Here is a 14639-nt window from a genome sequence, read left to right as displayed (position 1 = left end):
GATGGTATGCGTACGATGGAAAGATGAAAGGAAAAATGAATCGGAGAAAAGAGAACTGAAACTTGGAATAGGAACAAAAAATCACTGACCATAAAAAGAAAAGAAACCAAAAAATCCTTGCCAAAATTTTTGTACCAGAGTCCCAGCTTCTCCTAGCTTTTCGCGTCGATTCTCATAACGGTGTCAAACTGTTTGATGTTAAATGTGGAGCCACAAGTGATATATCGTTGTTCAACTGAAGTTGGGTTACATCCACACTGATGTCGTTTCCGTTTTTACCGGAAAAATTGTTTGGTTACATTTACAAGAGTTTGAGAGAGTGAGGTATCTAGGGTTACGCGCCTCGTATCAAATTTGGGTGAGGTTGCTCTTTTATAAATAAGCGCAAGCCTCCTTTTCTACATACGTTCACGTGGGCTAAGAAGTCACACCCAAATTAGGGTACAACAATTGATATGTCGGCAATAGAGTTGTCGGCTATGGTAGGACCCACGTCTATTAGTGGGTGAGTTTTCTTTGTCTAAACAAATAATATTATGTTTTAATTTTGTACGAAAAGGTAGGGATTGCAAGCACAATTAGACATTAGGATTGTGCTGTATATCTTTTTTTTTACTTATGTACCTTTTTAAATAGTGAAGGTAAGATCGAATGAATTAAAAAAAAATATTAATAAGAGTGAGAAATAAAAAAAAAAGTGTGGATAATACACTTCTAGACATTATTCTATAATTCAAAGAGTTTCTCTTTGGGGTAACACTTGGCAAAGAGACATGATGACACTCATTTAATCTGTTTAGAGTGTATTTGATAGTTATTTCGATTTTATATTTTAGTTTTTGTTTTCATTTATTTTTTACATGAAAGATTGTTCGGTAGCTTTTAGTTTTCAAAAGTGTGCTTGGTTTTGGTTTTTGAAAATAAAAAAGCTACTTTTTTCAATTTTCACTTTAAAAAAAAATTAAAAACTAAAAAAAAATAGTCACAAACTTTCAGTCTTGCAATTTTTTTTTAAATTTAAATTGAAAACTACCATGGTTATCAAAATCGATGATAATTGCAAAACTGCATCGTCGTGTAACGAAACCTTAGTAGTTTTAATTATTGCATCCAATCAACGGAAGGGGAAAGTTCTGTCGAAGATATACTAGTACGTGCTAGCATAGATAACACCATGAAGGAAACTGGGAAACCCAGCTACTCATTATCTCATCTTATGTAACGAATAGTTCATCATCACTGCCATAATTAAGCTAATTAATTAAATTACAAGACATAGTGTAGTAATTATTCTGCGTAGTATTTAAAAAAAAATTATTCTGGGTAGTACTAGGTACTAAATCCCAAAGTCATATTACAATCCTTACAAATACATAATTAAGCTACTAATTAGAAATCTTGTTGAAAAAGTCAATGTTCGTTCCGAACACATGGGAGAAGATAAATCGTCATTATTAATATCTGGATATAATTAAGATGATTGAGGTGACAGAGGTAGCATTTCCTGCATTTGAAGATTCTGCCTCCAAAAAGCTAATTAATTACCTGCACGTAAACACAACAAAATATGAAACTCAAGAGATAAAAATTTGTGTTTAATTATTGTTTCTGTACGAATTAAATTACAGGTTAAATTATATTTATATATATATATATATGTATATATAATTATTAGTAATTTAGTGATTACCCAAGATGGAGAATCTTCTTGTTTTGCTGTGGGAAGGTAGCTCCTCCACCCTCAATGATATTCTGGCTAAAGAAATTGCGAGAAGCTAATGCCTGGATTGCATTCATCTCTGGCACAGAAACCATGTTTGCTTGGTGAAGCCTCTCAACTTCTGATATCTGATCATCGATCCATCGGAAAATTAAACATCGTTGTGCATATATCAATAATTTGTGATTCAATTAGATAGTAAATCTTGGAATATCGTACGTACATTATATTTTTTGAGAAGTTATATAAAACATATATAACTTAGAGTTGCATGCATATCAGTTTTTTTTGAGTGATTTTAGTGGCTAATTAAACATGTATATATATATATATATATATATATATATATATATGTATACACGCACAGATGGGAAAGTACTGTCTTCATCTGATGATGAATTAGTTTCGGCATGCATTTTCATAAAATTAACGTATATGAATACTAATCTCTGCGCTTGCGCATACCTTAGTTCGAAGATAAACATTTTCGTTTTCCAGCTCAATCTCCTACGTACATAACAGAAATAATTGATTATATTTAGAGCATTCACTTCATAGGAAGAGGGCAACTCTTCTTAAATGTAAAAGGTTTACCTTTTTCTGCAAGTACTCAATCTCTGCAATCAGCATTTCTTCCTGTTCTCAAGCATCAGATACATACATACCGGGAAATAATTAATTGCGAGAGGAACATTGAAGATGGCCAATTACTAAATTGGAAAATACGCGTATGCAGCATTCTTCGAAAGCCATCAAGAATATCGTATAAATCAATTGTTTAATTGAGCGAATTAATTACCTTCTTGGACCTGATTCTAGTCATGCCTCGTTCAAGCTTATTCTCCAGCTGCTTTAGTTCTTTCACAGTTAGATTACTCAAGGCATCTCCCATGAAGTGCCTACAATTAAGCAATCAATATTTTTATTCATCCACTATATATACAATTAAGCGCCTTGAGATGCAAACTAGGTCAATTCTATAGAGAAGTATACTTTAATTTCAAAACAAATAATTGATATCTCTAGGTAACTGATGAAATATGTATATATTTTGGACTATTTTCATGCAGGTTCATTCGGGAGGTTATAAATAATTGCGATCAAATTAATGGTCCTTTTCCAGTTCAATGCATGTATAAACAAGGAAATATACAGTGGAGTGGATCACCTGTTAGAGTTCTGCAGCATTTGAATCTGTTGCCTCAGTTTTGCCGATTCCTGTTGATAATACTGCATATCAAGACAAAAATGCAGCAAGAATTTCTGTCAATTTGACAAATGCCATTATCCAAAGTAAGTTAACCCATTAACCAGACCACAAGATATGTATCAAACTTCAACAGAAAGGTATATGCAAGGACCAAGGTTTTTACACACACACACACACACACACACACACACACACACACTCACATAATATCTGGTTAGGCATAAAAACTAAAATAAAAATACATTAAAAAAATATGTATATAATATATATATGGAGTACCTGAGCGTTAATTTCAGTAATAGAAGTTGATCCTGTGCTATCTGAACATGCCTTCTTGTACCTCTCTATGGTGTTTCTTATACTGCTGCAGGTCAAATTTAAATTGTGAATTGTCAATGGGTGATACAGATGTGTCAACTGATCAACTTCTTTTTCAAATAAGTTAATTTCACATGAACCCACAAAAAGGATCCAGGAAGGATAAAAAAGAGTTGATGAACCAATAGAATAATTACTCGCACTGTATGGGTTCATAAATTTTTGAAACATTATAAATATAGAGAGGCAGAGAGAGCTAGATATATATATATATATATATATATATATATATATATATATATAATTCATGACAATATATAATTGGAAGTTGTATCTTATGTTAGATGAATTTTGAGGGTGTCAACGAAGTTCGGCTTATAGTGAGCTTGAATATTGTAGAACTACATGACTTTTAAGGGGTGATTCTAAATATATAAAAAAGATTATTAGATACTGTAAACTGCTATTCCATGCCAAATAATGTTTTTCAGCTTTCTTTAGCTAAGGCTATTTACAGTCATGGACGGCTAAAACGTACTTAGCCCTTGGCTACGTTTTAGCCACTCATAAACCAATATTTTAAAGAATATTGTAAGGTTAAGTCTTTCTTTCTCCAGTCATACATGACTAAATTATTTCATCTCTAAACGGGCATGACTTTAGAAGCACACGTTGGGGCCGCCAAGGGACTTGAGGGCTCGTTGTATATACCCTGCCGGGCCTGCCCTTTGTTAAATTTAGATTTGATTCTTTTAGCTGATTCATTTTGGTCCTTTGTTAGATACCCTTGACTGAAGATGACCTAAATACTTATATACGAGCATATTTGGTTTTGTTCAATAAACAGAACTTTTAGTGCAAAAATAACCTCATGCGATTTCGAGGTGTCAAACAATGAAGGGGTGGCTGAAAGCACATATATATGTTGGTGAGACGGGACATGAATGAGAGACAGGGCACACTGCCTATGGATAATATATCAGATTAAACAGGGAACCACTATATATGCATGGCGTGGCTCTCGAGTCAATTCAATCCCTTTTGTGGAGGGCAATGACATATATATGCACAGCAGTGGCCACCACGCAGCCACGCAGATGTCTATTACAAATAAGACACTTTATTTTCTCCCCTACTTTTAGTATTTCTTTTCTCAGCTATATACATAAATATATAAATCACCACTTAATAAAACAAACAATTATTTCGAAAGTTTTTTAGTTTTAGGGAGAAAAATGTTAATTAAACAAGGAGGTTTTCTCAAACAAATTAAGAAATGGGAAGCATAAGAGAAAAAACGTGGACTCTCAAAAAGATAGAAGAATAATTCATAAGAAACGAGTTTACTGCTACATAGGTGTAACTCAATTCTATACAAGTCATTATCAAAAGACATACTGCTATTGTAAAATAAATAGTTCAAAAGTTTTGCAATTTTTAATTTGACATAGCTTTAGATCTGTGCTAAAGCAGACAATTTTGACGTTGAAGACGAATAAGACGAAAATTTGACACTGGAAGGCAATTTGGACTTAGGAGGATGTAGGAAGACTTGCATGCATGCAACAAAAGACTAAATGTCAGCACAATTACGTACGGTACGTGTAAAACTCCCCATTCATGCAAAGAAACCCCATTGATCAATGAGCTCTCCAAACTCTTCAATGATCTGTCTGTTTAACCAAAATTTGAACGGTCAGGAATTTATTCCCTGTTCACCTTCACCTTCTTCTTCTTCCGTTCATCTTCTTCCTTGTTCATCTTCTTCCCCCTTGATCTCCATCTCTCTCTCTCACCAGCTTCATAATTGAAGGATCTAGAGAGGATTCAGATGGTAGAGATCCGGAGAGAATTCCAGTCCAACCCCAAACCTCAAGAGTCAAAAAAGAGTATGGGTGGATCATGGATGGGTCAGTTAACTTGTTCCATATGCATAACCCCCACACATGCAGCAGCATGGCACGTGCATGTTACCCTTGCATGTATTAAAATAGAAACCCTTAAACTAAAACTAAGCACAGGGTTTATTAGAGTTTCATATTCTTTTTTGCAAAGTGGTAAGTAAATATACATACATATATATATATATATATATTATGAAAGTTTTAACCTTTCAGAGTGAAAGCCAAAGTGAAAAGTCGAAGAAGCTTTCTCTTGAATTAGAGTACTGCACAATAGCTAGATAAAGACAAACAGAAGGGTAGTAAGGGTTTGAAAGCCAGAAATGGAAAGGGAAGACCATCGACACGGTATCATGATATATGTGATCTCAATGCATGCCACTGCAGAGAGAGAGAGAGAGAGAGAGAGAGAGAGAGAGAGAGAGAGAGAGAGAGAGAGAGAGAGAGAGAGAGAGATTCTAATAGATTTGTAACCCTAAAAATGAAGAAAATGAAGTATCAAACACACCCAACAAGTACTGGATTCCTGTGGAACAAAGTAGGTCCAAATTGGTGCAACTGTTTCCTTTTCATTCACTTTTATATCTTTGAGAAAACTGTGACTACAGTGGTTCACCATATATACAACAGTAACACACGCAAACCCACACAGACACATGCAAGCGCTATTTAAGTTGGACTCAACGCTTTCTAAATTATTTTCATAAAATCAAATTTAGTTGGACTCAAAAATTGGGATTTAATAAAGACAAGAAAAATCTCCAATAATATATAGTTGGACTCAAAATATTTGAATAGTCTTTAATTACAACCACTCCTATTTCATCTTGGATATTCTCGTTCTTAATCATGTCCTGTCTCGGATGTATGGCACATGAGAAAGGACATGATTAAGAGCAAGTATATCTGAGGTAAAGTAAGAGTGGTTGCAATTAAAGATAATATGAGAAAAAATTGGTTAAGGTGGTTTAGACATGTGAAACGAAGATCTACAAATGCTCCTAGAAAATACAATTATGAGATAGGGGCTTAGGATAAAAGAGGTACATGAAGACCTATGAAGACTTAAAAAGAGATTTTAAGAAAAGAAATAGAGAAATTGGAGCTAATAGAAGACTTCTCGGAAAAACCGAGCTCACGAGTGACGTTATAGAATTCATACACCCGACCAACTTAGTAGGATAATACTTCTTGTTGTTGCAATTAACTACTTAATCAATGCATGCATGCAAGTGAAGAAAATAAATAATTAATTGATAAGTGAAGTGAAGTGAAGTTAAGGAACAGTTAAGGACGAATTTAGTTATAGGATATTACTTGTTGTTAGAGTACTCGTAGAGACGGCCCCGGCTAGAGAAGACAATGAGGGCAATTTCAGCATCACAGAGAATGGATAATTCATATGCTTTCTTCAGCAGCCCATTTCTTCGTTTGCAGAAGGTCACTTGCCGATTCGTCGTGTTCTCAATCCTCTTGATTTCAATCTTTCCCCTCCCCATCTTAATATCTAATTACTTTGATCAGATCCAAGAGCGAACCAACCTCCTGCCTGTATACATAAAAGAATTTATACAATATTAATAAATAGGATATATATAGTACTAATTTCATATAGATCGTTGCAGCATGATCACTAATTAAAATAACAAGAATTAATTCTGAATAAAAGAGAAAGCTAGCATATGTGTGCGCATACATACATATATATTACTAAATGGAAAATAAACTGCTAATTAAATAGAACAGACTGAAAAAAATTAAAAAAAAAGAAGAAAATCCTCTTTGAGATATCTCCTCCTCTCTCTTCTCGAGCTATCAAAGGGAAAGAGAAATAGTTACAAAATTAAAATTCAGCAGATTGAACTCTGTACATACAACGATTAAGGAAGAAATTTTTTTTCTAATAGGGGTTTTATTGGAGAAGATCAACGACTGAAATTAAGATATTATAAAAGAAAAAGATGATTATAATGGAGAATCGATCGGGTAATGGGATAATATAACGAGTACTGCAGACATCAAGGATTATTGTGTTAGAGACGAAAATAACAAAAGAAAAATAGATCAAGGAAATCAGACAAAAGTATGATAAGAAAAAAGGAAATCAGACAAAAAGTTGAGGAGATCTAGAAGAAGTAGATCTCACCGGAAAAGTATGAGGGTTGTAGGCCACTGAAAAAAAACAGCAGTTTGATTAATGCGGAGGCCAAACTAAGATAGAAAAAAGTCAATAAATATTTTACCCAAAAACAAAAAAAGAAAAGAGTCCAATATATATTAAGCATAGAAAAAAATGCCCTATACAAACCGTGGTACCAGAATCTACAACATGCTGAACAAGATTTCGGTAGTCATGGCACCATTAATGGTGCAGTACCCTTTACTGGGAACTCTTTCCTTCTCTCTCTCCCCCTCTCTCTCAACCATTTGAGAGAAACACAGATCAGTAATATATAGATTACTGAGCTAGCTAGGTTTGTGAGCATGCTGGAAGTTAGCTGAAGAAAACTGGGGCTGAAATCAAATTCAAAGAAAAAAGAAGAAGGAGGTGGTGGTTCTGCAAATTAATTAGAATACACACACACACATATATGTTAAATTATATATATATACACACACACACACACACATACACACATATATACACATATATATATTGCAAAGCCAAAGGCCTAAATTTATATAAAAACGAAGTCTCAGTTATTTTATTCTTGATATCATGTTCAATATGAAAATAAAAAAGTTGACAGGGAAGAAAAAGAAAGTGAAGAAAGTCAGAAAGATGAAGCAACAGATGATATATATTTGGGATCATATATATCAAGAACACTATAAAACCCAGAATTTGTATACAAGATAAAATAAATAAAATAAGAAGACAAGATTAGCTAAATAAAAGTTCGGAAACAAAGATCTAGCTACATATGAAATGCGACACGATGAAAAATAATTAGTATTTGGAAATTAAACAACATAATTATTGTTTTAGTTTTTCCATGGAAAAATGATGAGATGATTTTGTTTAAACATAATGAGCTGAGGACCTTTACTTTAGGGTTCCACAACTCCCCACAACTCCTTTGGGTCTTCTCTTCAATTGACCTCACCTCAGCTTTCGGAAATATCTAATCCCGAAGAAGCCAAAGCTTGTAGGCAAGTCCTCTTTCCCACGCCAATTATAGCCTCTTTCTTACTTTGTCCAACTTTGATTTGTGTGTGTGTGAGTCTAGAGAGAGAGAGAGAGAGAGAGAGAGAGAGAGAGAGAGAGAGAGAGAGAGAGAGAGAGAGAGAGAGGGTTGGCCCTTTACCGAAATGGGATACAAGATGTGGTTGTTTGAGCTGATTTGAACAGCTTTGCAGGTTCAAATTCGCTCCATATATAACTGCAAGTTTTGTTCAAATGTTAGTTTATAATTAATTATTTGGTGAAATGAAGAGCTAACCTGACTAAAATGCCCTTAAAGAATAATAGAACTTGCATACAATGAGGTTTATCTCTTCTGTGGCATCTCATTCCTATAAAAAAATGACATGGTTTTTCAACACGTATCATGATATTGAATTGAAACACTACATGACAGTGAATCGATTTTATGTAAGTTTCTCTACAAGAATCCTATCTATTAATCTATTTTAGCTAGCTAATGAATTATTCATCATCGGTATACAAATTTTTTTTCTTCTTCTTCTAGCGATCAAAATATGTGAGGGAAATTTCCAAAATGGGTCAATGGAATTAATTACCGTATGACAGATTAGGGTATGGTGCTATCCATATATGCCTGCACTAGGTTTTTCAACAAATAGAAGAATGAAAAGTCATTTTCAGGCATTGCTAAGGGCTAATTACATTTTATACCCTTAACGTTTTAAGTGATTTTTAAATTGAACTATGAGGTTTTAATTCTCATATACGTTGCATTCTATGGTTTTGTAATTGTATCAATTTATACCTTTTGTTTAATTGAACTATAATTCTCCGTTAAATTGATGAGTTTATAATCAATCTGATACAAATGTGGCTTACCCAATTACAGGTTACATGCTCACCATATCATCAGTTTTACGAAGATTCAAAGAATTCGTTAGACAAACTCACAAAAGGCATAAATTGATACAATTTTAAAATCTTAAGGTGTAATGTGAATAAGTTAAGACCTCTCTATCAGATGTTAATTTGTTTCAACCATTTTTAATTTGTCCTTAATCGGGACTTTATAAAAAGTTTCATCAAATGTTTAGGTGTGCGGTAGAGCTATGCTCAATGCCTAATTACATAACATAACTGAGAAGTTCGGGTCCTCTTTTGAACTTATAGCACTAATGAGCTTCTTGCTGGATTTCAAAAAATCAATGGACTGCAGGCCTTGGTAAAAAACGGTAGGTTCTTGACAAAGGATTTACGAAACTTTACATTTCAATTTAGTTATCCACCGATCGAGTTTGACATACTCATTTCGTTTGGATTATTGACGCAATGAGCTATGTTCTCAATTGCTTAAATATGAATTGCATATTCACATACAGACTCCTATATCATTATCTGATGAAAATTGAAGATCAAGAGACTGAGGCTTAATTAGATCCAATCGAGGAACTTCATATGCAAATTTGGCGCAGCGTGACAAATAATGGGTATAAATTGATAATAATAATAAAGAATGATGAAACTGTAATTCACTAAAAAGTATGAGAAAATCTCAAAGTTCATGATAAAAATTATGAAATAAACAAGAAAGTGGTATTTATAATACCTCTTAGTCTTAATATACTTTTCAGGAGTTCAAATTGGAAAAGTATTAAAAAATGACAGAATACTGAAACGTCCTAAAATCTTAGAATCCTAATAAAACATTACAAACAATAGATTTCGGCTGAAAAATCCCATATGTCACGGCATAGTGAACTCATGATACTATTTTCTTTAGAAAGGTGGGTCATTGACCTAAATCAAACACTAGATTCCAAATCCACAGAGTTCTATTAATAGTGCCGGATTTGCGCCTTTCAACTTGATATTCAATCCATTCTACCATATATTTACAACAAGATCTAATCAAAGAACTTTCTTTTGTATGATATTAATTCATCATAACACGAAGTTAAAAAAAAATATGAATTCCGTACCAACATATGTCAATGAATAATCTTGTCGAAGAGACATGGAAGACGATCCAAGAAAGTTGTTAAAACGTGTCAAATGTGTGTTTATACTATGAAATCGTTATGTTTATAATCTATGTCAGTTTTGCATTTAGTTAAAGTAGAAATATTATAGTTACTCGTTACGTTGATCGTTAGAGAATCACTTAGTACTGCAGTTTAGTAATATTTTTTTTTCAATTGTAAGTAAAATATTTAAATTCAATTTTTGTTGAAACCGAATTTGAACCAAATATTATGGTTGGACATTCATTGGAAAATGCGACGTAGCTTATGAAATGATTATCGTGGTTCTTTACTTCAAATCTAGTATGATCAGATTGCAGTATAAAACTTCATATGTAATATATTTTGGCCATTTTACTTTGATATCTACTAGTACCATTTTTGGGTGGCAACCTTCCAATAAATGGGGCCTGCCTATATATCGTTTCTACATCATTCATCGTTGATAGGAGAGAGGCCTATATATGTATAACAAAATTGACTAGTTGTTATTAGCTACCTGATATATGCTCATTGGTATAAGATCCCCATCCCCTCCTTAAATGGTGATCCATAATCCATGATTGGCTTACTGGTCTTGATATGCTTAGTTCATACCTTAGCAGCCATCTCTCTCTATCTCGGTCTCGAATTAGCACAATATATCAATATGAAGAACATTTTTATTGGTTGTAGTGAGGATTAAGGAGCCGTTCCCCCATGCTCCGGCTGCGGTGGTGCCGCCTCCCTTCATTTTTGGGGGAAGTAACCCAATTCTAATATTTGATATATTATATTATACAAATACATACATGTAGGATTAGGAAAAAAAAAAAAACTAATTATCTGTCCATCTAAAAAAATTTATAATTTGCCATTTAGTACTACGGTTTAGTGGTATTTGTCTTCACTTTAGGTTTGAATCTCGTGATTGATGAATTCAATATCAAATTTAGCTGCCCATTGTGTGGTTAAGCCGAACTTCTCCTCCCTTAGTGTAAAAATATCATTATATGGGATTCCCCTAGTTATTAATAGTGATAACAGAAATGAAGAGTCACAGAAAATGAACCAATGTTGTAGAGAAAACAAGAAAGAAGAACAATTCTTAGAGAGAGAAAGAAGAGAGAAGGAAGAGAATTCTCAATTGTATTATTTTGTATTGTATTTCCATTGTTTGTTTGATGCTATTACATTTGCTTATATAGCCACACATGGCTTACACTCTAAGCAATATGTTTTTAACAGAACCAACTACATAACAACCTTTCTGTTAACCTTTTTAACAGCTACTAACAGTTTTCCTATCGGCTTCATCACCCCCCCCTCAATCTCAACTGGGTTTCCTAGTTTGAGATTGAAGCAATGCTTAACAAGGGTAGGACTGTGAAGACCTTTAGTAAGCACATCTACTCAACCTTGTAGCAAATGAATTTGAAAATGCATTAACTGGAATTCTGAACAAATCCTCACCATCACTCATTCCTTGATATAAAATCACTCTTGTGGCCTTGTCCTTCCCCATTGCCGATGATAATCTTCTCATTTCCATTGTATGGGGTAGCTTGATTAATGTTGGTAGCATTGGCCATCATGTGGTGTGTTGCACCAGTGTCCAGAATCCAAGTTTCAGCAGCATTGAATCCATTATCATTGACAACATTTGTATTTGGTTGCCTCAGATTGGTTTGTCCAGACAAAGCAGTGAGGGAAGGTGGTGGTGGATTACCTTGGTATGAGAAATTGTTCATGTGATAGCATTCAAGGGCAATGTGACCCTTCTTTCCATAGATTTGGCACACAACAAATTTGAAGGTTGTCCATTGTTATCAGCCCGGTAATAACAATTTGGTGCAGTGTGTCCTTTCTTTGAACAGATTTGACACTCAGGTGAGATAGCATTCTTATAGTTGGTATTGCCATTCCAAGATCCTCCTTTAAAGTTTGAGCTAGTGTCACCCCCTTGTGAATTTGAACTTTCTCCATGCTCATAACTCTGGTTTCCTCCTTAAAATGTGCTAGAACTTGCCCCATCGCCTTGTACATACATTGCAGACATGGAGTTGGAAAGAACCTGCATCCGAGGCTCAATACTAGCTTCTGCACCCAACAATTGTGCTTGAAAATCTTTAAGTGACATTATGGAATCCCTTGCAAGAATCACCGTCTTGATTACTTCAAAATCTGTAGGTAGTCCAGATAAAATAACAATGATATAATCATCATTTGATATCTTTTCACCAGCAGAAATTAATTGATCTCGAATCCCCTTGAGTCTAAGCATGAATTTGTCCACAGAGTCTCCTCCTTTTTGTGCAGTATGAAATTCCGTCTTCAGTTGATTCACACGAACCATTGATACAGATGCAAACCTTTCTCGTAGACAATTCTAAGCTTCTTGTGAAGTTTTGCACCCAAAGACATGTTCCATGGCATCATCAGACAGGGTGGCAATGAGCAGACTTAGCAATGCAAGATCCTTCTTCACCCAATCTTTATATGATGTAGTAACTCCAGTGTCTATATTGATTACATACTTTGGTGGACATGGCGAATCTCCAGTGAAGAAATCAAACAGATCATAACCTCTCAAAACAGACTGAAATTGAAAGCTCTATTTCACACAATTATCATCTTGAAGCCTATCTGTAAGCATTCCCAGCAACCCCTCAATCTTCACGAACTCAGACATGATATTTTAAGGAACTTGTAATGAAAGAACGCATATGATATGGAGTACCCAACAATACACTTTGGCTATCGGCCTTACAGAAGTGCAAGAATCAAGAAATGGCTATTGACCTTGTTGAAATTCACTAGAAATGGCTATTGGCCTTATCAACAACACACTCTTTGGCTATCGGCCTTAACAATTCTCTACTGCAAAGACTCAATTTATGGCTATCAGCCTTGAATTTTCAAGTAAAACACCATGCAAAACAATGTTCATTGACGCATTGAAACAAATAGGTGATGTGCATTTCAGCAACCATGAAAAGAACAAGCTTGATGATTGTCAAAATCGTTACCCAAATCACAGAGAAACACCATAAATCTTCAACAATGTCAGCGGAAGAACAACACCAAGAATCGTTTAGCGATTGATACCATGATAACAGAAATAAAGAGTCGCAGAAAATGAACCAATGTTGTAGAGAAAACAAGAAAGAAGAACAATCCTTAAAGAGAGAAAGAAGAGAGAAGGAAGAGAATTCTCAATTGTATTTTCTATATTGTATTTCCATTGTTTGTTTGATGCTATTACATTTGCTTATGTAGCCACACATGGCTTACACTCTAAGCAATCTGTTTTTAACAGAACCAACTACCTAACAACCTTTTAGTTAACCGTTTTAATAGCTACTAACAGTACTAACTGCTACTAACAGTTTTCCTATCAGCCTACATTATTCATCAAATAGAAGACATGACCCGAACAATTGAAGAATTACAGACACATGTACAAAAAGAACTTAATTGTGTAAACCGAAAACTCAACATTGCTATTACAAGAATTGCAAATCCTTACGGGCACCCCAATATTCTTGCAGAATTTATAGCCGGACAATTAAAGAATAGAGTTCATTTCGCAAAGCAATGAAAAAAGCTATTGAATTAACTGAACATGATGTACTAAATTTTTTTATAATTTAGGCCAAATTATTTTGGTGGTCTAGGTGGTGAGACTCATATTGTAAGTTGACCCATGTTGATGGAGTTTTGATGAAAATTTCGAATTGGGCTATGATTACTAAAAAACTTGACCACGGAGTTATGATTAACAACTTTTATACTACAATGGTCAATTGAAACTATGAGTCAACCATAGAAACTCATAATGCATTTAAAGACCCGAAACTTAGAGTCTCGTAATTACCTCCTTCACCCACGTCTCTCAAGTCAAAAGACTAATTGACTTGATTAGAGGGATAACAGTTCATAACGGAACCAATGACAACACACTACATAGACCTCTATAAAGCTATCATTGTACTCACTCCTACCGCTATAAAAAAAAAAAAAAAAAACCAAAGAAAAAAAAAAGATAGGCTTTCACTATGGAACATAACCATTCATCCACCAAGAAACACTATTGATCACCATCTAAGTTTAATTTAAACATCTAAAAATCATTGACTCACACCTTATTTATGTATCACCAATGTGACTAAATCTTACCTATCATTTTTCTCGATTGCAGAGAGGCAACAAACACTTTACAGCTTATTTTGAATTTTCCCCCCAAAATAATTTACAACAATTTAGTAGATATAAAATATGAACTACGCTACTTATATTTAATAAGAAGTAAAATACTTTATTAGTAGTGACCAGTAAAAGG

At 34.1% G+C, this 14639-nt stretch overlaps 1 protein-coding gene across 6 annotated transcripts; it reads right to left on the bottom strand.

Moving 5' to 3' along the window:
- Positions 1-1260: 1260 nt before the first annotated feature.
- Positions 1261-8408, bottom strand: LOC137710378 (agamous-like MADS-box protein AGL11). 6 transcript variants are annotated; one of them, XM_068449356.1, is made up of 10 exons: positions 8200-8404; positions 7296-7321; positions 6467-6698; positions 3210-3294; positions 2889-2950; positions 2520-2619; positions 2315-2356; positions 2186-2227; positions 1691-1848; positions 1262-1545 (listed from the first exon to the last, which is right to left on the bottom strand). In XM_068449356.1, exons 3-10 carry the CDS (start codon positions 6646-6648, stop codon positions 1542-1544), a joined length of 675 nt encoding a protein of 224 aa, XP_068305457.1. In that variant the 5' UTR covers positions 6649-6698; positions 7296-7321; positions 8200-8404; the 3' UTR covers positions 1262-1541. The 6 variants fall into 6 exon arrangements, with proteins under 6 accessions (XP_068305488.1, XP_068305457.1, XP_068305439.1 ...); XM_068449387.1 differs by lacking the exon at positions 7296-7321 and having other exon boundaries at positions 1261-1545; positions 3210-3291; positions 8194-8408; XM_068449338.1 differs by lacking the exon at positions 7296-7321 and having other exon boundaries at positions 8194-8403.
- Between the last annotated feature and the right edge of the window lie 6231 nt (positions 8409-14639).

The sequence above is a fragment of the Pyrus communis genome, chromosome 1, assembly GCF_963583255.1.
Source record: "Pyrus communis chromosome 1, drPyrComm1.1, whole genome shotgun sequence".
NCBI classification, from domain to species: Eukaryota; Viridiplantae; Streptophyta; class Magnoliopsida; order Rosales; family Rosaceae; genus Pyrus; species Pyrus communis.
The sequence above is the reverse complement of the archived record's forward strand: the minus strand, read 5'-3'. Positions and strand labels throughout refer to the sequence as shown.